This window comes from Cololabis saira, chromosome 21, assembly GCF_033807715.1.
Source record: "Cololabis saira isolate AMF1-May2022 chromosome 21, fColSai1.1, whole genome shotgun sequence".
Taxonomy (NCBI): Eukaryota; Metazoa; Chordata; class Actinopteri; order Beloniformes; family Belonidae; genus Cololabis; species Cololabis saira.
In genome coordinates, this window is record NC_084607.1 from 34,665,421 (window position 1) to 34,690,555 (window position 25,135).

At 43.6% G+C, this 25,135-nt stretch overlaps 1 protein-coding gene across 1 annotated transcript; it reads right to left on the bottom strand.

Moving 5' to 3' along the window:
* Positions 1–7,383: 7,383 nt before the first annotated feature.
* Positions 7,384–24,358, bottom strand: snrnp70 (small nuclear ribonucleoprotein 70 (U1)). The gene is made up of 10 exons (XM_061712492.1): positions 24,158–24,358; positions 21,629–21,781; positions 21,481–21,543; positions 21,303–21,357; positions 21,153–21,217; positions 21,010–21,072; positions 19,575–19,656; positions 13,886–13,987; positions 9,520–9,619; positions 7,384–8,702 (listed from the first exon to the last, which is right to left on the bottom strand). Exons 2-10 carry the CDS (start codon positions 21,773–21,775, stop codon positions 7,835–7,837), a joined length of 1,545 nt encoding a protein of 514 aa, XP_061568476.1. The 5' UTR covers positions 21,776–21,781; positions 24,158–24,358; the 3' UTR covers positions 7,384–7,834.
* Positions 24,359–25,135: the final 777 nt, after the last annotated feature.

Consider the following 25,135-nt stretch of genomic DNA (forward strand, 5'->3'; position numbering starts at 1 on the left):
ACATGCAGCCACCATAATTAACATGCTCGAAAAGGAGTAGTAACTTATTAAATCCTACCCCCTATACTATGTTTCATTATGATCAAAATTAATTTAATTTTATATATATATATATATATATATATATATATATATATATGCACACATATATACATACATATACATGTACATATACACACATACACACACATATATATATACATACATACATATATACATACATACATACAAACATACATACTTACATACATACAAACATACATACTTACATACATACATACACATACACAAATGTTATATGAATATCAATGATAAATACAAATTAGGATATAAGTTAATAAAAATGATAGTAAGCCATCGTTTTGAGGTGGTAGATTGGCACAGCGCTAATTTGACTTGTTTCAGGATTGCAGCCACAACAATAAGTGCAGCTGAGAAAAACAGTTCAGAAACAGATGGTTTTAGAAATGATGACGAGAAAAAAAGAACATTTAACCAAAAAAAAAAACCATTGCACCAGTCACTTCCTTCCACCGCTGTCAAGATTCCTCCTGATTCTCTGAATCTTTTAAGGACATTAAACTCTAGATGATGGAAAAAACACTCAGAGTTAACGACCTGTGAGAATATACTGAGCAATCACAGACAAAACAAGGTTTTCCAGCAGTTTATAACTGCACAGGGGGCAGGTTGTCACAACACATTGTTGACGAGAGAAACTCCATAAAAGCAGATTTCAGTTTTCGTCAGCCCACAGATACTCTCAGACGTACGCAGATATTTTCAGCTTTATCAGGAGCTGACTCCAACAGTCTGCACCACTGTGGGAGTCACAGAAAGAAATATCGAGACAATGGAGGACTGAAGGCCACGAAACTAGACAGAAGGTTAAAATAGGTCCCAATTACTGCCAACACTCTCAGAATTGTTGAGAAATTGTGGAGAAAATTGTGGAGAAAATTGTTGAGTAAAAAAGTGTTTGTTATTTTACATTGAGGAACAGTTTCTTGAAATAGTTCCACAATTTAGTTAGTTTAGTTATTAGACTCCTGCAGTTGTTTTTGACTTGGGGAGGGGGTGAGGGGTGGCATCATCTGCAAGATGAAGAGAAATTCAGGAAAACACACAACGGGCACGCAGGCCTTTGGAATCTGTAAGAGAGAAAACAAACAGACACAAGAACAGACAGAGAGACAAACAGCAACCATTCCAGGTCCCTGAGGCCCCGTTTACACATAGCTGGGTATTTACAAAAACGGATATTTCCTCCTCTACGTTTTGAAAATTCCATCGTTTACACGAGATCGTTTTCAAAATCTCTTCGTTTACACGAATCCGCAAAACAACGCTGTTAACGTCATGTCAGCCAATCAGAATCCTGGAAAAAACATCAACAAATGACACGTGTAACTTCCAGTTAAGGCTGATTTATGGTTCTGCGTTACACCAACGCAGAGCATACGGCGTAGGGTACGCGGTGACGCTCACCGTACAGCGCGCATCGCTGCGTACCCTACGCCGTAGGCTCTGCGTCGATTTAACGCGGGACCATAATTCAGGCTTTACTTCCAAGATGGAACGAGAGTCTTTCGTTTGGAGTGACAGAGAAGTGGAGTTACTTTTAAGTGTGACTTTAGAATATAAAACAGGTAAAATACAAGAAAATATTGACGGTGCCCAAACTAATTGTAAACACAGGTCGCACTCATGACGCTGGTGACTTTTCTGTTGCATAATGTGACGTTCTGAAGCCTAAATCTCCGTTTTCCGTTGTTTAGACGCAAACGTGAAAACGGAGTTTTTGAAAATCTCCACTTTGGCCGGAGTTTTCAGAAATGATCGTTTTTGGTGACTTTGAGCTCCGTTTTCGTGTAAACGAACGGCCAAAACGCATGAAAACGCCTCCGTTTTTGCTACGTGTTAATGGGACCTGAGACTGAATCAAGGCTACTGCGATTATCTGTAGCCTATCTGAGTATGTAGGTGAGTGAGCAGGTGTGTGTGTCTGTGTAACTGTGTGTGTGCAAAGTGAAAACAAGGTTTTACCTAAACTGCAACTAGCCCCAGATAAACTTGCTGTTGGTGCTTGCGTTCACGTGCACCACCAACCACAATGTTGCTTGCGTAGTACACAAGGAGAGCGCGTCGTACCGGCGGTGACCGGTAGGGGGCAGTAAGCAGAGCAACAGTTGGAAAAGTGATTAAATATTTAGTAGTAGCGGTAGTAGCATAGCAGATTAGAACAACAAAGAAGTTAACATTACACCATTGGAGTATATAGGAGATTATAACATTGCTTTGGTTGCGATCTCGGCAAAGGAAACGGTGCCAGCGACCTCCACGTCGTCACTTGTGCGTCGAAATGTCTCCTTAAAAACAGTTAAATCTATGCCTGGTTCTGTACAATGCATGGTTTTATTATTTGTGTGTATTTGTTGGGGCTGACTTAGGGGTTTTCTGTGATGAAGATTATAAAAAAATGGATAAGACGTGATGAATCAGTGTAACTGAGTGATGAGTGTAATTACAGTGAAAATACTGAGAAAATACACATGTCCACTAGGGGGCAGTGAGTCAGTTACATGTTGTTAAAGACTCAGAAATGTGTAGGAGAAGATTGTTACAGCAAAAAAGTTACAGCAAGAAGTCTCCTTGATTTACTACAACGGAAAATTAAACATTTCACTTGAACTTCGAGCCAACACCAGGGGTCGCCAGACTTTTGCAGAGGAACCAGCACGGCATGTTTGTAGGAGCTACAGATTGTGGAGTCGTAAGGTTCTGCTGATTTACAGGTTGAAATTGCAGCTACTGTACAGGGTGTAATGATAAGTTATCATTGATAACATCCATGTACTTAAAACAAAGGACAGAAACAGTGTGAAAACGTTCAGGGAGCAGCAAAAAGTAAAGCAAAAGTTCTATTATGACAGAGGAACAAATAACTTACCTGAACTGCATACTGGGGACAAAGTGAGGTTTAAAGACAAAACAAACAAATGGACACAGAAAGCTAAATTTCAGAGCGAAGTTCAACCAAGGTCATACACCATCCAGACGGGATTTCCCCATCAAAAGGAACAGGAATTTGTTTGCTGTGCATGATCTTTTCGCAAGGAATCATGGTCTTTGGAGTCCAGGAAGTTCTTATAAACACGGAGAAACGCAAGACCAGGAGGAGACTAATCACTTCATAAATGTAATGAAAGATATTAACATTTCTGCATTTGTAGACGGTAGAAAGTACCGGGATAAAAGATTTACAAAAAGGTGAGCGAAAAGTTGCGCGAAGCAGCATTTGTAAGAACGCCAGACCAGATCAAGCTCCGCTGGAAGACGCTGAGAAAGGAGAACTACAGGGCCAAGAAACAAAACGACTTCTACTGGGCTGTTGGTTATCCGCCGTGCTGCTGTTATTGTTTTGGATTTGGATACAGGAAGAAGAAGCAGAAATGACGGGAATTGTGTCATGACGTTCTCCGTGCGTCGCTGGTTTGATCCAGATATCCAGATATGATTCCAGCTGATCCAGAATGCAGCAGCGCGAGTACTGACAGGAATCAGCAGGAGAGACCACGTCTCTCCAGTGTTAGCGTCGCTCCATTGGCTACCTGTAAAATTCAGAATCCAATTTAAAATGTTATTACTTGTGTATAAAGCCCAAAACGGCTTAGCTCCGCATTATTTGCAAGACCTGATAGTGCCTTATGTTCCTGGCAGAGCTCTCCGTTCTCAGAGTGCAGGTTTACTCGTAGTTCCTAGAGTATCCAAATGTAGATTTGGAGGGCGGGCGTTCTGCTATCAGGCACCACTACTATGGAACCAACTTCCAATCTGGGTTAAGGAGGCTGACACCACCTCCACCTTTAAAACTAAACTTAAAACATTTTCTGTTTAGTAAAGCCTATAGTTAGTGTTTAGTAAACCTCTAGCTGGTGTTGGTAAATCTCTAGGTAGTGTAAAATCTAGTGTGTTAGAGTCGCTCCTGTAGTTTCTTGTGCTGGCCCCCACTTTTTCACCTCTTTTTTCTCTTTTGTCCATGGTGCAGCATCTTCTGCCGGTGGTGAAGAGCATCTCTGAATGCACAACACCGGAACCTGCAGCGTGGGAGTGAGAGGGGCAGGGTAACGGCCCGGGCAGGCGGGGGAGAGATTTGTCCGTCAAGACTCCTCTCCCTGGCCCTGCCCCTTCTCAACCTTTCCCCGACCCTGCACCCCAACCTGGGGTTGCTGATTGGGCTGGAGTTTCGAGAGCTGCATGCTGGCCTGCGGTCCCCACCCCTGGTCATCCCGTTGCTGCTTCCACCTGCCTGCGGTCCCCACCCCCCTCTGGTCATCCCGTTGCTGCTTCCACCTGCCTGCGGTCCCCACCCCCGGTCATCCCGTTGCTGCTTCCACCTGCCTGCTGTGCTGTTGACATCCCCGAACCCCAGTCTGGCCTTCGGCAGGAGGGTCCCCCCCTTATGATCCAGGTCCTGGTCCAGGTTTCTACCTCCTAAAGGGGAGTTTTTCTTGCCACTGTTTGGCTTAAGGCTTTTCTCCCACTAGGGGAGTTTTTACCTGCCTTTGTTTATGTAATAACTGCTCAGGGGTTTATGTTCTGGGTCTCTGGAAAGCGTCTAGAGACAACTTTTGTTGTAATAGACGCTATATTAATAAAAATTGAATATCCCAAATGATTAATCACCATGTATACAGGGATAACCCTGTTTGCTCACGCATGGAAACAGATTATTCCCAATGTTTTAGTAACCAGAATATTGACCTTAACCCGAATTTTGACTGCGTGTAAACGTAGTCAGTCAGGACTCACCTGGAACACCTGCTCATATGCAAGAACAAACACTCAGAAAGTCTTCAAGAAATGTGAAGCCACCTGAGAGACTCATTGAACAGTTTTAAATGAGTTTATATGTTGATCATGATGTCGTGAGTTTTTTTTTTTTTTTTTCTTGTCTGCACACATATTAATGGTTAATACCATGCTGGTAAGAACCTAAGGCATATATGTGTGTATATATATATATATATATATATATATATATATATATATATATATATATATATATATATATATATATACAAACAAGCAAAAAGAGAGATGTTATGTTTATAAAAGTAGAAGGGGTTTATTTTTGAAAGAAAAAAAAAGGAAGATGTAATGATAAGAGCAAATGAGATTTGCTTGGTATGTGTTGGTTATGGAATACTGTTTATACATCCGGACAGTAGGGGGCGCTCACGCGTCTGGGCACATTAACTGAAGAAGAAGAGCCGTTGAATAGAATTGAATTAAAATCTTTATTTCGAGCATAAAATAATTATAAACACAAAAAAACAATTACCCAAAACATCAGAAAAAGAATAAAAATAAACGGTCATTAAACAAAATCAGAAAAAAATAAACCATCATGCCCGAAAGGGAGTAGGAGGAAGTAAAAACTTATGAGGTCCTAGCCCTTGTTTCTATTTCAACTTTGCTCGAATACAAAAAAAAAATAAAATATATATATATATATATATATATCACTTACTACTACAATATTATACCTGAGCATTCTAAATAATATGTATACAACATATATATATATATATATATATATATATATATATATATATATATATACATACATACATACATACATACATACATACATACATACATACATACATATATATATATATATACACATATCTTATCATAAACAATATACCTGAGCAATAATCATTATTATATATACCATTTTATATACGTACATTATGATGAATCCACACACAATCTCTACCTCAAAACTTAATTATTAAATGGTTATTGGTTTACTAAAAATGGTCATTGGTTCAAGTTATAAGTGATTATAACTTAAACGCATTGTCGATGACTATACATTGTTTGATTTGGTTGATGCTATTTAAAGGAGGTATGATTTTGTATTGTAATGCATTACATCTAAATGTTTAACGGAATAACGGTAACCTTAATGTGAGTGTCAAAAGGAGCACTGGTCTTATTTGACAGAAATCTAAAGTATATTTTGTAGTAGAATTTCCTTTTTTTTCCATTTTTCTTTACTACCTCTTTAGGTTTGCTTTTAATTTTTTGTCATGTATTGTATATTATGTGTCGGACCTCAGGAAGAATAGCTGCAGTTTTGCTGCAGCTAATGGGGATCCAAATAAAACTATTACTTTGTCTCCTCTTCTCTGTATTTGGCAAAAATCATTTCTTTGTACGGTTTTTGCTTTTGAACCTTTAGATGGTTTCATTGTTTCAGCTCTTTACTCAGACTGTTCCGTAGCCTCAATCCACTGTTTGAAATGCAACACTCTTTGCTTGTAGTTCTACATGTCTGTATTTTATGTAATTAATTGGTTCCCTTAATTCATATCTCCCGTCTTTCTTGAAACATTTGCTTTATTTGTCCGGGTTATTTCTGACTTTGTATATTATTTGTGCAGTCATTAACTCTGCAATATCGAACAATTTTATTATTTTATATTTAATGAATAATGGATTGGTGTTCAAGATAACCGGCATTGTGCATAATTCTGATAGCTCTTTTTTGGAGAATGAATACTGGTTCCAAAGTACTTTTATATGTATTTCCCCAGACCTCTATGACCTCCGTTAGAGTCATCCTGCCGGTAACTGCTTTTCAGAACAACTGCATCTTCAAGTAAAGGTGTTATTGAAACCCACACCACACAAAAACAATACACAGGAGCTGCGTCCGAAACTCCACACTTCCACCCTAATGAGTAGCAAAAATATGAGATTTTTTAGTGCGTCCAAAACATTAGTACGTACTCAATAGTATGTACTATCCATAATCATTCTGGAGAAATTTATTAGTATGGATTGACACTGGCTAAGCAGAAACTTCCCATAATGCAATGCAGCGGTGTTTGGTTGCTAAGTGATACGTATATGTCATAAGTATAATATTAAGTAGAATATTATATAATGTCATCTTGTTTGGGCCAGGATAAAGGGGAAAGAGTGGAGCGGTGCTGCTACTGCTGCTGTGACAGGAGTTGTTACCATGGTAACAACTCCCCCTCCCAACGGCAGGAAGTGCCGTGTGGCTCTGAGTAGTACGTCCCAATTAATGCAGACTACTGATATTTACTCAGAAGTGTGCCCAACTTAAATATACTTTTTGAGTATATACCGTTTAGTATGGCATTTCGGACGTACAGGTATTCTTAAATCTTTAAGTGGGAAAACAAAGAAATGTGCAGTATTTTGACTGGACCGTACATCCATGTTCTACTCTTGGTCCTGTTGGGGGTCACGGCGGTTCCTCTGGAGCCGGTCAGACAGACGCTAAGAAGATCAAAGTCCCGTTGTGAAGTGAACACAATGAAATGACCAAAACACAGTAGCTCTGCTGTCAAGTCACATCTTTATTAAAATGATCCTGAAAATCTATCAACAGCAGAAATAATTAAAATAAAAAACACCCCAAAGTATTCCAGAGTGAAGTGGCAGCCGGAGCCGCTGCAGTACTACATTTCCTTTCATTTCACATACACAAATGAGCACACAGCAACTGCCGTGTCAATCTGGAAATCATTCAAAATTAACCGAGCTCAGTTTCTCCCACCCCCCCCAGCCTCCCCCCCAAAGGAAACAAAACCAAAAACTAGAACACGAAGAATCCAGAGTTTAGCGGCAGGTACACGGGAAACGGCCTCTGAAGTGAGATCAAATCGTGCGATGATATGAAATGGAATATTACGACAGAGTGACGGGACGCTAACTAGACGGTTGACACTCGGGGGTCCCGGGGGCCGGGCCGAGGACACTATAAAACAAGGAATCTAGCGCTGGCGTCTCAGTACTCGTCTCCCGGTGCGTCCATCTTGTAGCCGTTCTCGCTGGAGCCGTAGCCGTCGGCCGACGGGACCAGCTGCTGGTCCATCAGCCCGTCCTGGCTGTACTCCTCCATGTGTGGCGCCGCGCCGCCGTCCTCCTCGTTGCCGGCCTCGTCCTGGGGGCCCGTGTCCTCCCGCGACGAGCCGTGGCGCTCCTCCCGCCGCTCGCCCCGCTCTCTATCCCCCCGGTCCCGCTTGTGCTCTCTATCCCCCCGGTCCCGGTCCCTGCGCCTGTCCCTGTCCCTGTGGCTGCGCCTCCTGTCCCTGTCTCTGTCGCGGTCTCTGTCCCTGTCCCGGTCCCTGCGCTCGTCCCCGCCCTCGCCCGCTTCGGCCTCGTGCTCCTCGGGGCCCCGCTCGGCCCGCTCTGCTCCCCGCTCTGCTCCCCGCTCGGCCCCCCGATCATTTCCCCGCTCAGCCCTTGACTCGTTTCCCCGCTCGGCTCCGTCTGCGGGGCCGTCCGGCTGGCCGGCCTCCTCCCCCTCCGGGCCCTTGCCCCGCTCCCTCTCCCTCTTGCGGTCGCGGCTCCTGCTCCTCCTCTTGCGGTCTCTGCTCCTCTCCCTGCTCCGGCTGTCTCCCCCCGCCCCGGCCGCCGCTGCCGCCCCTCCTCCCACGCGCTCCCGCTCACGTTCGCGACGCCGGCTGCTACCGGTGTTGTCTTCCACAGCGGGCACCGGGCGCTCTCGCTCCGCTCTGCCTTCGGCTCTGCCTTCGGCTCTGCCTTCCCTTTCCCGGGAATGTCGTCGTCTGTCGCGAGAGCGGGACCGGCGGCGCTCCCTCTCCTTGTCCCGGTCGCGGCTGCGCTCCCTCCTCTCTCCTCGGTCTCGGTCGCTGAGGAGAACAAGAGTCACCGGTCAGCAGAAGTGGGGAGTAACGAGTTACATTTACTCAGTTACATTTACTTGAGTAAGTTTTGGGAAATGTTGTACTTTTAGGAGTAGTTTTGAATCACTATACTTTGTAGTTTTACTTGAGTAGATTTGTGAAGAAGAAACTGTTCCTCTTACTCCGCTACATTAGGCTACGTTGAGCTGTTACTTTTCTTTTATCCCTTTTATCCACGTACACGTCAATCTCATGACATCACTGGGTGATTCTTTGGGAAAAATGTTTGTTTTTGCATGTTTTGTCACATTTACACAGACTCAAACACACACAGAGTTTCTATGAGTTCATGTTTGTTCTAGTTCTGCTAGTTAAAAAAGAAAAGTACAAAGGCTTGAAATTTTGTGCTACTTGTGCTTAATTAATTTTTTTATTTTATTAAAGTACTTTAATTTACTTTAAGATTTTAATTTAAGCATTTTTTTTATTTTTTATTAATGTTAATTTATTTTATTGATTTAATTTACCTGAAGATGATTATTTTGTACTTTTGTCTGTTTGAATGGTTGTGTTAAAAAAATAAATCAGACATTACTCAACAGTTACTCAGTACTTGAGTAGTTTTTTCACCAAGTACTTTTTTACTTTTACTCAAGTCATTATTTGGATGATTACTTTTTACTTCTACTTGAGTAATATTATTCTGAAGTAATAGTACTTTTACTTGAGTACAATTTTTGGCTCTTCTACCAGCTCTGCCGGTCATGAATGGTTTCACCCCTGATTTCACCCTTGACCGTTAGAAGGGAAAAGGCCGACTCACCCGCCGATAGGACGGTCGTCGTATCGCGACGCGTCGTCTCGACCAGAGTGCTTGATGTTGACGTCAGCGCCGCCTCTCCTGGTACCACCCAGTCCCCCACCTGCAGAGAGAAACCATGCAACAGTTCAATTGGGAGAAAAAAAGACAAGAAGAAATAAGCTCAGGGTCTTTTCTGAAGTCCCACGTCTCTGTCAGTCTGTCACAACTGTTGACAGCAAGTCTGTCCTCCGCTGGGCCTCAGACAGAGACCAGCTGACACCGTGGATGTGCTGGACCTCGCCGTTTTCAGATAACTCAGTCACAGAAACGTTAAATGTTGAAGCCAACTCCGTCTCCATCTCTAAAGCGGGAGAGCTCTGCTTCTCCTGACGGAGCTGCAGCGTCATTACGAAGATCATCATCATCTCAAACGCGGCCGGTGGCTCAGAGGAACCAACTTACCATTTCATGTTGGCGAGTTTCCTTCTGCAGTTCTTTTCTAACACTGGCTCTCTGACACCATTTGGGGCGGAGTTTCCTTGTATAGTCTTACCCTGCGTTCACTCTGAAAGCGTCAAAAATCTCCCGACGCCAGCATCTCGCTGATTGGTGCGTTCACACTGAAAGCTGCATGTACTGTCGACGCCTGCAGTGGGCGGGGCTAAAGCTGCAGTGGGCGGGGCTAGAGCTACAGTGGGCGGGGCTAACGCTGCGCTGCAGAACTGGGAACAGCCTACTCATACAGCGTACACATCTTCAGTTTCCTATTTCACCATTGATCACACTTTGGGACGCCTTCTTTATATTTTAGCGTTATTTCCGCGTAGATAAGAGTGAGTTTGATGCTCCTTAACAAGTTTGGTCCGCAGATCAACATCAACCGCCAGCGAGCCCTTGCTCCCGGTGAACCATAAATCCGCCTTGAAGGCTGATTTATGGTTCCGCGCAGAGTGCGAAATACGGAGGGGGGGGTTGGTTCCGACCCCCCCGATTAACCCTTGAGCCCCCATGAAGGAATCAAAAGCCAAATGTAGGTCTCAATGTTGTCAAAAAAAATAAAATAAATTAGGCTATATAATATAATATGATAATTTGATTGTCACTAATGGTCAATTGAATATGTTTAAGAGATCGCCATATCAAGTATTCACAATTCAAAACTTTTATTGGTTTAACACAAGTCCTGCACCTTTATGTATGCAAATTAGCCATGTGCGCCAGCACAGCGCAACAAGGCTTTTCCGCAGTTATTAACAAGGACAGCCAGCCTCGCTTCTTCCTGGAATGGAAACCAGGACAGAAAGCACAAGAAGTCGAGAAATGTCCCACCCCTCCTCCTCCCCGGCAAAAAAAAAAAAAAAAACTGGGTATGTATTTATGCATGTCTATGCGTGCGTATATTGTATATATATATATATATATATATATATATATATATATAAAAAATATAGTAACCATTAATATGAGTGCAGACAAGGTTTAAAAAAAAAAAAGCACATATGGTCTATTTTAACTTAAGGTAAGAGGCCAGCCTGCTTAATATGGCCTGAACCCACCTGAGAGCTAATGTTTTTTTTTTAATTTTTGTTATTATTTTGCGTTATGGCCCGTTATGAGTGTGATTTATGTGTAAGCTGCGTGAACCCACCTGTTGAGATCCATCATATTTTTTTTTTAATTTTGCGTGATGACCTGTTATGAGTCACACAGCTGTGTTAAACATACCGTAATTTCGCGACCATTCGGCGCACCGTGTGGAAAGGCGCACCCTCATTTTTGTGTGTCATTTTTAGATTTAAAACATACATATGGCGCACCGACCCAAAAGGCGCAGTCTACAGAGCAGAGCTGCACACACGCGTGCCGCAAAACACGCCGGCCGGAAAACACACACACCCGCTGCAGAACGCACACACATGCAGAACGCACACACAAGCGCTTATTTAAAAAATAGAGCGGGAGCAAAACCTCTGTTTCTGCATTAAAGAGCTCCACTAATTCAGCTGCGCCAGTCCGAATTTCCTCGGTGTCAGACACTTTCTGCACAACAGTAAATAAACTTTTCATACCCCGTTGTGCGGATCCTCCACCGCGCAGAGCCCGTCTCTCCCCAGCGGGGTGGAGCAGCGCGCGTCACAGCGGCTTTAACCGGGAATGTGACCTGTTCGGACCGGCTGGGACCGAAGCCACCCACCTGTATGGGAGTAAGGGCTCCCGGGGAAAGACCAGCGGCATTTCGGCCGGATCTGCCCCGGGGATGGTGCGCCCTGGCCCGGCAAACCCGCGGCGGGAGCCTGGCGGCTCCTGAGCGCATCCTCTGCATCTTGGTTACCGGAGATCAAACCGACAGATTTGCCTGAAAATCTCGCAGGGTGAAGTTGGTCCGACTTGGGACAGACCCCTGAAATCCCTGCTCCTAAAGCGGGTGGGAACCAGGAGAATTTGATCTGATCCAGCTTCGGGAACCTGGAAGTCGGGTTGCAGCAGCGCGCGTCACAGCGGCTTTAACCGGGAATGTGACCTGTTCGGACCGGCTGGGACCGAAGCCACCCACCTGTATGGGAGCAGGGGCTCCCGGGGAAAGACCAGCGGCATTTCGGCCGGATCTGCCCCGGGGATGGTGCGCCCTGGCCCGGCAAACCCGCGGCGGGAGCCTGGCGGCTCCTGAGCGCATCCTCTGCATCTTGGTTACCGGAGATCAAACCGACAGATTTGCCTGAAAATCTCGCAGGGTGAAGTTGGTCCGACCTGGGACAGACCCCTGAAATCCCTGCTCCTAAAGCGGGTGGGAACCAGGAGAATTTGATCTGATCCCGCTTTGGGAACCTGGAAGTCGGGTTGCAGCAGTGCGCGTCACACGCGCTGCAGAACACAGAACACACGTCTCCTTCACGTCCGCAACTCCCCCGGGGCTTCACCCAAAGCATAGATATGGCGCACCGTTTCATAAGGCGACCGGCACATTTAAAAAAAAAAAAAAAAAAAAAAAAAAAGGGGGCGCCTTATGGTCGCGAAATTACGGTAATTTCCTGGATGGTTACATAACGTTAAATAATCAGTCATCATTGTGCAGGCTGAGGATCTGTTTAAGTGCACTGATTGCACGTCTCCGATAGTGGCATTTGTTGTTATTACTGTTATTTGAATGCACAATTCATTTTCATTGTATTTTTTTTATTTATCTAAAAAAAATACATTAGCCTATTTTATTTGTTTATTCGTTTTCTGCAATGCACTGGCCGTGCACCAGTGTCTTGTCTGGTATTTATTCATTAAGTGCACCAGTGTGGTGCCAATTAATGTCTTTTATTTATTTTAATTATCGGATTTAATTTGTAAATAACATTCTGCATCGTAATGCACAATTTTGCCTCCTGTTAGTAAAACAACGTGCATCTAAAATGGTTAAAAGTGTGCGTGTATTTGTCATAGGCTATAGTAGGCTGATTGTATTGGTTTATTGTATAGGGCCACACTGTTTAAAAAACAGTTAGGGACCCCCCCGAATATGGATGGGTATTTCGCACACTGGTTCCGCGTCACACCAACGCAGAACCGACGGCATAGGGTACGTGGCGATGCAAACCGTACCGCGACCCTACGCCGTCGATTTAACGCTGAACCATAATTCAGGTGAAGCTGCAGTCTGTCTGCGCTGATCACTGACACACCGGGTCGGAGCGGATTTGGTCATGATGTTTAACCTGTGTTTTGTGATTAATAAGCACGGGTTTTAATTACTTTTCGTTGGATCAATGTAGCCCCCGCCGCTCCTCGACGCGTGTTTTCATAGACAATGATTGACAGCCGGCTGCCTATGACGCTCGTGACGCTTTCAGTGTGAACGCAGGGTTAAACTCCGCCCACAAGAGGCGGAGCTTCAGTGGTCTGCACAACAAGACTAATGGCGCTTTTCCACTAGTACTTACTCGACTCCACTCAGTTTTGCTCTTTCCCACTAGGGGTCTAACGTGCCGAGTAGATACCATATTTTTGCGACCATTAGGAGCATATAAATGTCTTTTTTTTTTTATGTACCAATGTGCCAAAAGACGCAATGCGCTCATTGTATTATTGTAAAGGCTGATGTATGGTTCCGCGTAACACCAACACAGAGCCTACGGCGTAGGGTAGAGAGTGACGCGCACCGTACGGCGTAACCTATGGCGTACGGTGGGTCAAATTAAAGCAGATCCATAAGGCGGACGTAATTGAGGCCACCATGAGAAGTTAAAGGGGGAAGGGGGCCGTGCGAATTGCCCGGTGGCGGCTCCGTGGCGGGCGGACGGGGAGACTCTGCCTCGCTACCGAGGAGACACGGCTCCCGGGGGAGCTCGGCCGCAGCCAGTAGGTACTAGTGTGAAAGCCCCAGTGGAGGGAAACAGACCTAGCCTGCGAGGAAGCCATCCTTTGACGGTGCGCCCTCGCTCCACGTCCACCAGCACCCTCCTGCCGTCGATCTTCTTCCCGTCGGCGTGCTTGTAGGCAGCTGCAGGAGACGAGGGGAGAGAGGGAAGACGGGGATGAGATGAGTACAGACAGACATTACTTTGGCCAAGGGAAAAGAAAAAAGAAAAACGGTGCATCATACTGACCAGGAGCAGGTGAAGCCGAGACGGCTGCTCTCTGGGCAAAAGCCGAAGGATAATGGGAGTAGACTTCCTTCCACCCGTTGAGTGATTGTTACCGTTTCACTTTTAGTTTCAATAAAAACCCCAGGGGATGTCTTATCTTCCCGAGAATGTCTCGACTATACAACGCGACTGTTAGGACTCCAGATTGTACCAGAAGTTGTTCTTACAATCCCAGTCTCCTGAGACCGTGGTCTCTAAAATATATTGCTGCAGTCGACCTGAGAAGTTAAAAATCAACTACTTGCTCTAAATTTACACTTACAACTCCTCCACCCAGCTGGAACGAGTTTCAGTACCACCTAAGAATTGAAAGCTTTAAACAAATATGACAGTTGGGCACATTGCAGGTAAGAAGGGTTGATTTTATTTGGAAATTTGACCATTTTTACCATCCCCCCCCGCTGTATACATGGCAGCAGCATGTCTTTGTCCACTGACAAAGAGTTTCAAAGCTCAACAAGACAAGAACAAGGTGGAAATCAACAGTGAGGGATCGTCTGGTATCTGCACAGCGTTATCCTCGTCTCCAGACGTGGTCCCACCTCTCAGCATAAATACACAACCGTCCCCATCATACAAACCATCGCGTATGATGGAAGTACACTCACTCCAGGGGGCCCGTCCTCGCCGCTACACCCGCTGGATGCAGCGATGAACGCCTCTTCGGCTAAGGAATAGTCTCACCGTTCAGTCAAGAGGGCCTTACCAAGCTCCCTCACTCACACTGCACACGCTGGACAGTCTTACCACGTCTGTCAGTGCCGGGCTCATGAAAGCCTCAGGCCCAGTCTCACAGCCTTACCAACCACCTGCACCAGCACAGCAGCTAACAGGGGCCTTACCACCACCCCTCCACCTAACAGGGGCCTTACCATCACCCCTCCACAACAACCACCCATCCAACCACAGGGCCTTACCAAACCCCCACCAGTCCTGCCAAAACTGACCAACTGAGGGAAAAAAAAAAAAAAAATGGAAATGAAAAGAAAGAAAAAGGTAAACAAGACTAGGTAACTTTTATTGCAGGACTTGGAATATTACAACTCTTAAAAACTTTAAGCTATGAACTCGTGTTAGTTTGTGTTCCTAACAATGAGAAGTGTCCCAGAGATAATGCTGGTTCAGTCAGTCACTGATCGCTGTGTGAGCTGGATCTGTGAGAAACAGTGAGGTCTAAGCCTGGCTACGTGTGTTCGGCTACGTTCATCAGTGTCTACTTGGTTGTGTAGTGGAAGTATGAAGAGCCAATTCAGTTGTATTACCAAGACATTCCCCTCATCAGCCCCTTTCCTTAAAGCCAGCTTAGAGTTGGTTGTATTGTAACTTGCATTAAACTAACGGAGCTAAAGCCCACCGGTCAAACGGCTCGAGGAGCATAAATAGATGCAGAGAAGTGTGCACAATTGGCTTATCCACAACTGGAATGGGAATCTTGCAGCTTTACTTTATTGTTCTGCACTGATTTTTAGCAGAAGCGTCAACGTCCCACGGAGAAGCAGCCCTAACCTACCAGGACCTGCCTTCAAAATCTCAGTAAAGCTAATGAAATTATCATTTCAGGTTTGTTACATCACTGAGAAAGAAATAAAAATTAAATAATAATAAATAAATTATAAATATAATACATATAAAAATAAATAATCTATAAAATATATATATATAGTATATAAAATAAATTTATAAAATATATATATAAAATAAATTAAATAATGTATAAAATTAAAAAATTAGTGTACTCTGCTAGGAAATGCTGGGATGCGACTGCTAATTAATGATTTCAAGCCATCTGAAAAAAAAACTTTTTTAAGTATATTTTAGAACGGGTCCAAAAATCAGGGCCACTGACAATAAAGCAACTCTTTCATGGAGAAAAACGACTAGATCATGCCACGACTGTCCTGCCTTCATCACACAAACGCGGGCTTGTTGCGAGAAAAGATGAGCTTGCTGCCAGAGAAACGCACAACCATCAACTCATTTGGTGGGGAGCTGCACTGGAGAGGCTCCGGGGCTACGCACCAGCCGGGGGAACCCAGATGTGAGGGGAATCTAAAGCTGTCGGCGTCTGTGGTGAATTAAGAGAACATGGATGTGCGTGCAGGACGAGGTCTGATCCATTAATTCAGAAATCTGCGGAGTGAGTTTGCACGACCTCCGGCTGAGAAATGGGCAGGTGTTGGCGTTGCTCCTCAACTGTATAACCAACGCCTCCGAACAAAGATCAACCCAATCCATCAGCTGCTCCTGAACGTTGGTTGTGTTGGTAGGAATGAAGACGCAGATCTGTGCAGCAGCTGCCCCTGCAGCTCCAACAACAGCTGTGATCCTGAGCTGGTGTGTAGCTCTAGCCCACCGGGGCAGCTTCTCCTCAGCTAGTAAAGCAAGCAACAGCAATTTATCTAACTCTGGCTTCCAGGGAAGATGCGTTTCTGTGATGAAGGCGGAACCGTTGGCCGGCTAAGCGCCGGACACAGGAAGACGACTCAGCAGTGCTAATCTGGTGTGTAATCACAGAGTTGGGCCGGTGTCAGCCTGTACTCGTCTTAGTACTCACTACACTCGTCAAATCCCTTAATACTCTTTTAATTCGACACTGAATACCAATTATAAAGGTTTTCCAAATAAGACGCTTGACGATCACAACTCACCGAACTAAAACACCAAGTCTTTTGGCACCTTGTTACCGTTTTCTCCTACAATTTACAGATGTGCGTCAGCACCAAAATTCAGATCTCTTAGCAAACGTGAATGCTTAGTAACCCAAGGTGGCTTTAACGTAAAGGGCCGAATCACTGGGCAATGTTCGCTAGACTAGTGGACAGGGGTGCGTTCAATGGCCAAAGCCTAGACCGTGCAGTAACTGCCCCTCAAACCTCCTCGGGCCAGTTAAAAAAAATAAAATAAAAAATGCTTTACCCATTGAACGTAGCTCCTCTTCCCTATGTAGGAGATGGAGGGTGGAAAGAAATCTTACCCATCATACAAACCCATTATACCAACCATATACTGAGCTGTGGTAGTAGGGTGTAGATGTATCATAACCATCATCATCTGCCAGCCAGCTTTGGCCAATAGCCATCACAGATTGGCGGCTGCAGTGGCAATGAGAACAACACACAGTTAATATACCGTTTCAGCTCCACATCCCCCCCCTCAATCACCCCTTGCTGTCACTACACAGTTATGATTCAGCAACTCTGGTCCTGAAGAGCCGATTACGTCAATGTCAAGGAATGGAGTGGTGTTAAAAAGCTGAATTCATGCCTCTACATCGGACCGCTGCAGAGCCTTCAGGGAACCCCTCGGTGCAGTGTTGCATACGCGAGTGACGCGGTCAGAGCTCCATTACGCAAACACCAGCCAATTAGAAAGCTTTACACTAAAATGTGTGAGGCTGCAACGGTATCAGACCTGCTCATAATCTGTAGCAGTGTAATAAATAATCATCTTAATTACAGGATGATAGCTCCATTAAATAAAAGAGCTCTCTCTGACCCCATAGAAGATCATCATATGTTCACTTTTCCGGTCCGTGTGCACCAGCAAGAGCCTCAGCGGTCATTTAGAAAGTGCAGTTTTCATCTCGCATCCTTTAAGCTCTTTAAGCTCAAGTATATGACATAACGACTTTAGTTTTGTTCATATCTCACTCGCCAGGTTTTTCTTGCTTAACCATTACAACTTTCTAGCAAAGAGCACCTTTTTAAGTGACATTAATGCACACAGATTGACCATTTAAGCTCATTTATTGAACATGTCGTACAAATTAAACTTAAACACAATGTGCTTGAAATTAAACCAGCTTGTGAAAGGTTTACATGTAAGCTTAATGTTAAAGATTGTCAGCGGGCAGAAGATGACGACCGGGTTCATAAGCTGTTTTTGGGGCTCATATTTGGTAACGTGACTGATGGAGACGCTGAAATGCCTGGTGGTGTGAAACACCACCACGGTCAATTTTTTCTGCCATATTTACATCTAACTTCTTTGGTCTGCGTTGTTTTAAAAAGCCAGGTGAGTCCAAATGACAGTACGAGCTGCTGGAGTTCTGTTGTCTCCACGTTCAGGTTGCGGTCTAGACGAACCGTACATAAACATGCACAGATGGGAACGCAACACCTGAGTTCAGGATAAAGAAGAACATTGACGTGGATAAGACGATACTAGTAATAATCTCTGGTGGTTCTGATTGTTAGCACCACCAGTTCTGGGCAGAAAGACGTTCGGACGTAAATCGTTCACCGTTTACTTTAACCGTTATGAATGCGACTGCCTCATATGTTTGGAAGGATTTGGGAACATTTACAGGGTTTGAGACGTCCTTAAATACACGTGACTGGTTAGCCCCGCCCACTGGCAACCCTCCAGAGATTTAGCCAATTAGAAAACACGTGAGCCCCGATACGCTCATTTTCAGGAAGAATCTCAGATTTTTAGGCTTTGTTATTCATAATGACAAGCTGTTGGAGTCACCAAAGATAAATATCAGATGACTGCAAATCAGCAGATTGAGCACTTTTGGTCTGCCAACGTGCAGACTGATGTTGCATAAATAACTCTTCCTCCAGATTCTTCCCTCTCCACTCTTGCAAAGGTTCATTTTGTCAACTGACTGATATTTATTAGCTCCGCAAATACTTCATTACAGCCATCTCATTTTGTTTTTGATTCAAACCACCACGGAAACCCTCCAACCAGCGAGTATTGTGTTGGTTTTACCACAACAGACGTAGCGTAAAACAAGCAAATGTTCATGAAGTCAGTATCACTGGAGGCTCTGCTTCGATCGGATGGCGAAGGATAAATTAACCATTAAATTAGGACTTTCAATTGTTCGAGGAGGCCCGTTAAGTGCGGCCTTAAGCCAAGTTGAAAACATAAATACTGTGTCACTAATGTATTGAAGTACGAGTTCACCATGACCAGGGTTGAAGACCACAAATAAAACTGATAGACAAGCTCAAAGCCCAATCATCAGGAGATTAGAGTCAAATCATCTGGTGGAAAGCCCTGGGAATGTCTGGTGTCCAGTCTAACCTTGTGCTTACCATTAAAGTCCAACCAGGAGAGCGGCTCTTCCACAGAACTACAACTCTTCACAGTTAAAAGACAATGTGCCCTTTGACAAGCAAACATGTTCAGGTTCACAGATGAAAACACACATTTCTACCCGCCCACTTTCCCCCGAAAGCCTGATAAAGATGAATCTATCCCCTTCAACCGATGACACGCATCTCTCTCACACACACACACAGACAGCTCACACACCAGACTGGGGTTTCATGCAGGTGTACGACACACACGCGTCTATAAACGCCTCACAGTATTAACCCGTCAGTTTTCTCAGTCACTTGTTCAGTTTCTCCCCAGTACGTCAGATATGTTTCAGACAGCGTTCACACGTACACAGAGTCTGAGTCGGTGGTGTGTGACGGTACTCACAGTGCATGTCTCGTTCATGTTCATACTCTATGAAGGCGTAGCCGCGGGGCTTCCCCGTCCTCTTGTTGTAGACGATGTAAATCTGGAGGGAGGAATCACAGAGACGTTGGTTCCATGCAGGAGTTACAACAAAACCAACTGCCGTCAAAGCCGGGTCCACACAAATACCTTTATGTCACGCAGTACACAACAGATTTAATGACGTTTACAGATAAAAATGTTTCCTATTGATACAAGTCGAGATTTAAAAAAAACTGGGGAGACTTTAAAATCTAATTAACAAACGCCAAAGCTAGGGGTGGGCAAAAATATCGATACGGCAATATATCGCGATACATAGTCTCCCGATACGATATCGATATTCAATGTATGTATCACGATATATTGCCGTATCAATATTTTTGCCCACCCCTAGCTGCACTTTATTTTGTGATTTCAGTGTGGGTGAGACACTGCATTTTATTTTGAGTATTTTGTATCTAAGAATAATGCACACACTGCACTTTTCATTGTGTTTTTTCATGCAAATATGTTGCATAATTAAAATGGAAAGTTTCAATTACATTGTTTTGACTCAGTCTGTCCAATGCATTATCACTATCATCTGATGTACATATATACAACTTGGATTTTAAGATGTGTAATGCATTTTTAAATTTTTCGGTGAACTATGTAGAATATCGCGATATATTGCATAATCGGGATATCGCAATTTGTATCGTATCGTGGCTCAAGTATCGTGATGCGTATCGTATCGTGAGGTCCTTCCCAATACCCACCCCTAGTCAAAGCGGTATTTTACAAACACAGGCATGCCAAATGTTAACCCTTTTACTGTCTTTGGGTCAAAATGACCTAATTCTCCTTCCTTCTTCCCTTCCTGGTTTTCCCCCTTCCTTCCTTCCTTCTGTTTTTCCCTCCCTTCCTTCCTTCCTTCCTTCCTTCCTCCTGCTCTCTCCTTCCTTCTTCCCTTCCTGGTTTTCTCCCTGCCTTCCTCTTTTCTCACTTCCTTCCTTCTTTCCTCCCTTCCTTCCTCCTGCTCTCTCCTTCCTTCTTTTCTCCCTTCCTCTTTACTCCTTTCCTTCCTTGTTTTCTCCCTTCCATTTCTCCCATCCTCCCTTCCTCCCTTCATTTCATTCTTCCTTCCTTCCTTCTTTCTTTCCTCCCTTGACCCGAAGACAGCACATGGGTTAAAGAGGAGAAACTGTACTTATTTTGACTGTGATGACAGCAACACACGTAGAAAGTAAATGGTACTAAAGAGACATTTACAACTATACATGTTAAACGTCAGCAGGCTGTGACATGATCATCTAAGAGAGACAGAGTCTCCAAGACGGAGAGATGAACAAAGGTTCACCAGTGGGAGTCAAAAAGCTGACTAAATCCACCTTAAAGTGTCTAAACATTTCCAGATGAAAACAGGTGGACGTACCCGTTTGATGGGCCCGTAGACTTCAAACTCACGGCGAAGTTTGGACTCTGTAGTGTCATAGTTCTGAAAATGAGAGAGCGTTAATGATCAGAAACATCTGGTTTACAAACAGTGGAGAAATCTGTAATCTAAAATAAACTAACCACTCGGGCGACAAACAAGGTCTTGAAGGCATCTCCTTGTGCATTTGTGTCATTATGGGGGTCCCCTGACGTCATGGAAACAGGAAGAAATTAGTCCAATGCACCACGTGAAATGATGAGAGATGACTTTTAACAACACCACAAACTTACAGAGTTTGAGTTCTGTCTCTACTTCTGTCTGTCGCCTCTCAATTTTCTCTCGTCTCTGAAAAAGTGAGAAAAAAAAAACAATTAATTTCACCCAGGGCACTGACAAACAACCCTCTTGAATGAAACTGAAGTATGAGGTGAAGCGAGCAGCTGCAGGGAAACAAGTCGTTTGTGTCACCTTTCTCTCCAGACGCTCCTCGCGGGTTTCTGCTCGTGTTGGTGGAGGAGCATCTCTCGGGTCCTGGCCACAAAGAGACGGTGTTAGAGAGACCAAGAACGTACAATCGTTTTAGATTAAAAAGAGAGAAAAGAGCTTAAAATGTCACCTCGAAGTGTCTGATGAAGGGGGCGATGCCGCAGTAGGGCTGGTTGTGGTGCTTCTCATGGGGTAACTTCTCTAACTGGGGCAGAAACGGTATTGGGTCCCGAGGAGCAAAGAGCGCCAGCAGGTTCGGCGGTAAAAACTGCGTCATCTTTCTCTGAAAAAACATTGTGTGATGATTAGAAGAAGTCATTTTTTTTGGTTTGTTTTTAAATTGAACTTAATAAAACTTAATAAAACCAGGCACATTTTACATCCCAGAAAAATATTACAACAAAGGACACTGAGCAACCAAAACAAAAAGGAGTTACAGAACAAGAAAGCACAAGTGATCAATCAGAAATTAGGGCACAAAGAAACTTTTTGAATCACAAAACATTAAACTTATTTTTTGTATTGTATTATCTTGTTAAGATACGTTATAAAATTTTGAATAATTCGATCATTGTAGGTAATCCAATATTGAAAAGCATCCCAAAAGTTCCCAGTAAAGCTTCAAGAAAAAAAAAAGATGCTCCAAGGTTTCAATACCTCCTCAAGAAAAAGTACAAGTTCAGAGAAACCCCTCTAGTACCAGACAGATGCGTCCCGGACCCGGACCAGCCTCTCCTGGTAACGGAGGGCGTCCTCTTGATTCATGTGCCGTTTCTATTAGTCCAGGGGCCAGAACCCAAAATTTCACTTGTCAGCACCACTCAAGGTGACCAAACTTACTTGTGATTTTTTTTAAAGATCCATGTCTGTAGATTATATTCTGGTATGATAACCTTCCTGAGTGGCAGCTGTATCATAGTTATCAGCTCATGAAGTTACCACCCCCTTCAGAAAATTACATTTTAGATGCTGCTGCATATCCTGGTTTAGACTCATGTACAGGAAATCTGTCAATGTTTCACTATATTGTCCTTGGTATCATTTTAAAGGGGACCTTTTAAACATTCATTCAAGCTAAGATGTGAATCTTTCTGACCAAAATAGAGGTCGCTGCAGCTCCTTAAACTCTAAACAATGCAAATTTTCGCCTAAAAGATATACTATATTTTAGCCCTGTGTCATCTAGGAACAACAGAGACACAAAATACAAAAACTGGGAATACTAACAGGACCATAAGGATTCAGGAAATGTATAATATTCCCCTACTATATCATTGTTGCAGGTCATTGCGAGCCTTAAACTAGAAGAGCATCATTAGGCTCCTATGAAACTATAACAGCCACTAATGTCACAAACTGGTCTTTATCATGCAAATACAGGATGATACAGCTGCAACTCAGGAAGGGTTACCATACCAAAATATTTAGTTTATTTGCACATGAAAAAATATACAACCGCCAAAAGTTCAGACGAACAGTATGTAGAGAAAAAGGAAACAAAAAGAAATACAATGTAACAGAAAAAATGTGCAGGAGGAACCAAAGAAAACCATAAGGGCTTGTCGAGTGGTCCTCCTATAATGAAACAAACAATATCTACAGAAATATGTAAAACATAGGACAACTAAGGAGAATAAGCTAAATTACTAGAAAAACAGTAATCTGATGAGGATGTGCAGAGAAATTCTGGAAATTAGTTGTTAAGCTTTGCTAAGCTGGGTTAGCAAAAAAGTTGTGATTTGTTTTTTGAAATTTGTGCTCGAGCATTCTCTAATATTGAGTGTTAAGGTGTTCCAATAAAGAGGAACCTCTGAAACTACCGGTAACTGAAAATTGAGGAAAAAGTAGTCCTGAAAAAGGTGGGATGGAGATAGTTTGGAGACCTAGTATTAAAGTGATGAATTTGGGAATTGAAATAAAGAATGAAAACAGGTTGGAAGTAGCTTGTGGATGGATTGATAGACAAAAAGACAAATCTGAAAAACATTTACTGCAGAAATAGGGAGAATACCTAGGGGTTGGAATATCATCTATAGACATGGATATTTTCAAAAATGTGAGTGGTGCTGATATCTGGTCTGGAACATGGACTATATACTCGAATCTATATTCCATACTGCGACTGCGTGTGGGGGAAATGTATGCTTCTAAACCAGTTTCTAAGATCGGAAGACTCGATGATAAGCAGACAACTAAATAGGCAGAAAGCTGAACTCAAGATGTTCGACGACAATCAAGCACTGCCCCCCCTCTTAAGTAGTGATGCCTATTTCTCCTAACAAAGTTGTGATTATATTATCTTCTTGATCGAATGCACGACCAGGAAGGACAGATGGACTCTGGGGTTCTGAGAGGACCAGGATGGATCTCAGGTCCTCCGTCTCGGTTCTGTGTTGAGCCCGGCAGCTGCAGGCCTCCCCGGAAACCACTGCACTTTTATTGTTGTCCTTTTAACCCGCCTTTACGTCCAATGAGCCAGTGTTCAGTCCCCAAACAGCACACATGCTTCCTAACCAAAGTAACCAGCGGACCTGCCTCGGAATACCGCCCGGCTTCACGTCTGGTCGGTTAAAAGGTTGAACAAGAACGCAGCTCCCCGCGGTAGCTGCGAGCTAACTGTGCTAACTGTGCTAACAGGAGCCTCGTGTTTAAGTCTCACCTTCTCTCCTCCAGCGAGCAGCAAACCTCACACCATGGACCTGATGGGGAACCTGTGATGGCGGCGGAGCCCGCGGACCAGCCTGCGTGCGGTACGAGTGGACGGAGAGCAGTCTACAGGAAGATCTGGCTCCGGACAAACATGTGGCGAACACAAGCGACTAGCAGGGCTAGCAAATGGCGGGCTGCCGGAAACCGGCCGCGACTGACGTAAAGCACCGACGGCAGAAAACAAGCCGTAAACCCTTCTTCTTCTCTGTTTTATTGGCGGATCGCAAACAACTTTAAGGTGCATACCGCCACCTACTGTACAAGAGTGTGTAACATCATTTCATTTAGCCTGTTTTAAATTCTATCTATCTTTTAAGCAGAGGTGGGTAGAGGAGCCAAAAATTGTACTCAAGTAAAAGTACTGTTACTTCAGAATAATATGACTCAAGTAGAAGTAAAAAGTAGTCAAATAATTACTTGAGTAAAAGTTTTAAAAAAAGTACTTGGTGAAAAGACTACTCAAGTACTGAGTAACTGTTGAGTAACGTCTGATTTATTTTTTTAACATAACCATTGAAACAGAAAAAAGTACAAAATAATCATCTTCAGGCAAATTAAATCAATAAATTAAAATTAATAAAAAATAGCTTAAGTTAAAATAATCTTAAAGTAAATTCAAGGACTTTAATAAATAATGAAATAAAAACAGAATAAAAAACTAAATTAAGCACAAGTAGCACAAAATTTCCAGCCTTTGTACTTTTCTTTTTTAACCAGGCAGAACTAGAACAAACATGAACTCATAGAAACTCTGTGTGTGTTTGAGTCTGTGTAAATGTGACAAAACATGCAAAAACAAACATTTTTCCCAAAGAATCACCCAGTGATGTCATGAGATTGACGCGTATGTGGATAAAAGGGATAAAAGAAAAGTAACAGCTCAACGTAGCCTAATGTAGCGGAGTAAGAGGAACAGTTTCTTCTTCAC

Coding starts and splice junctions, on each gene's coding strand:
- snrnp70 (XM_061712492.1), bottom strand. CDS start 21,775: ATGACGCAGTTTTTACCGCCGAACCTGCTGGCGCTCTTTGCTCCTCGG. Junction 9,620..13,885: donor ATGGCTTCCTCGCAGGCTAG/GTCTGTTTCCCT, acceptor TTCTCTCTGCAG/GTGGGGGACTGGGTGGTACC. Junction 8,703..9,519: donor GACGACCGTCCTATCGGCGG/GTGAGTCGGCCT, acceptor TGTTCTCCTCAG/CGACCGAGACCGAGGAGAGA.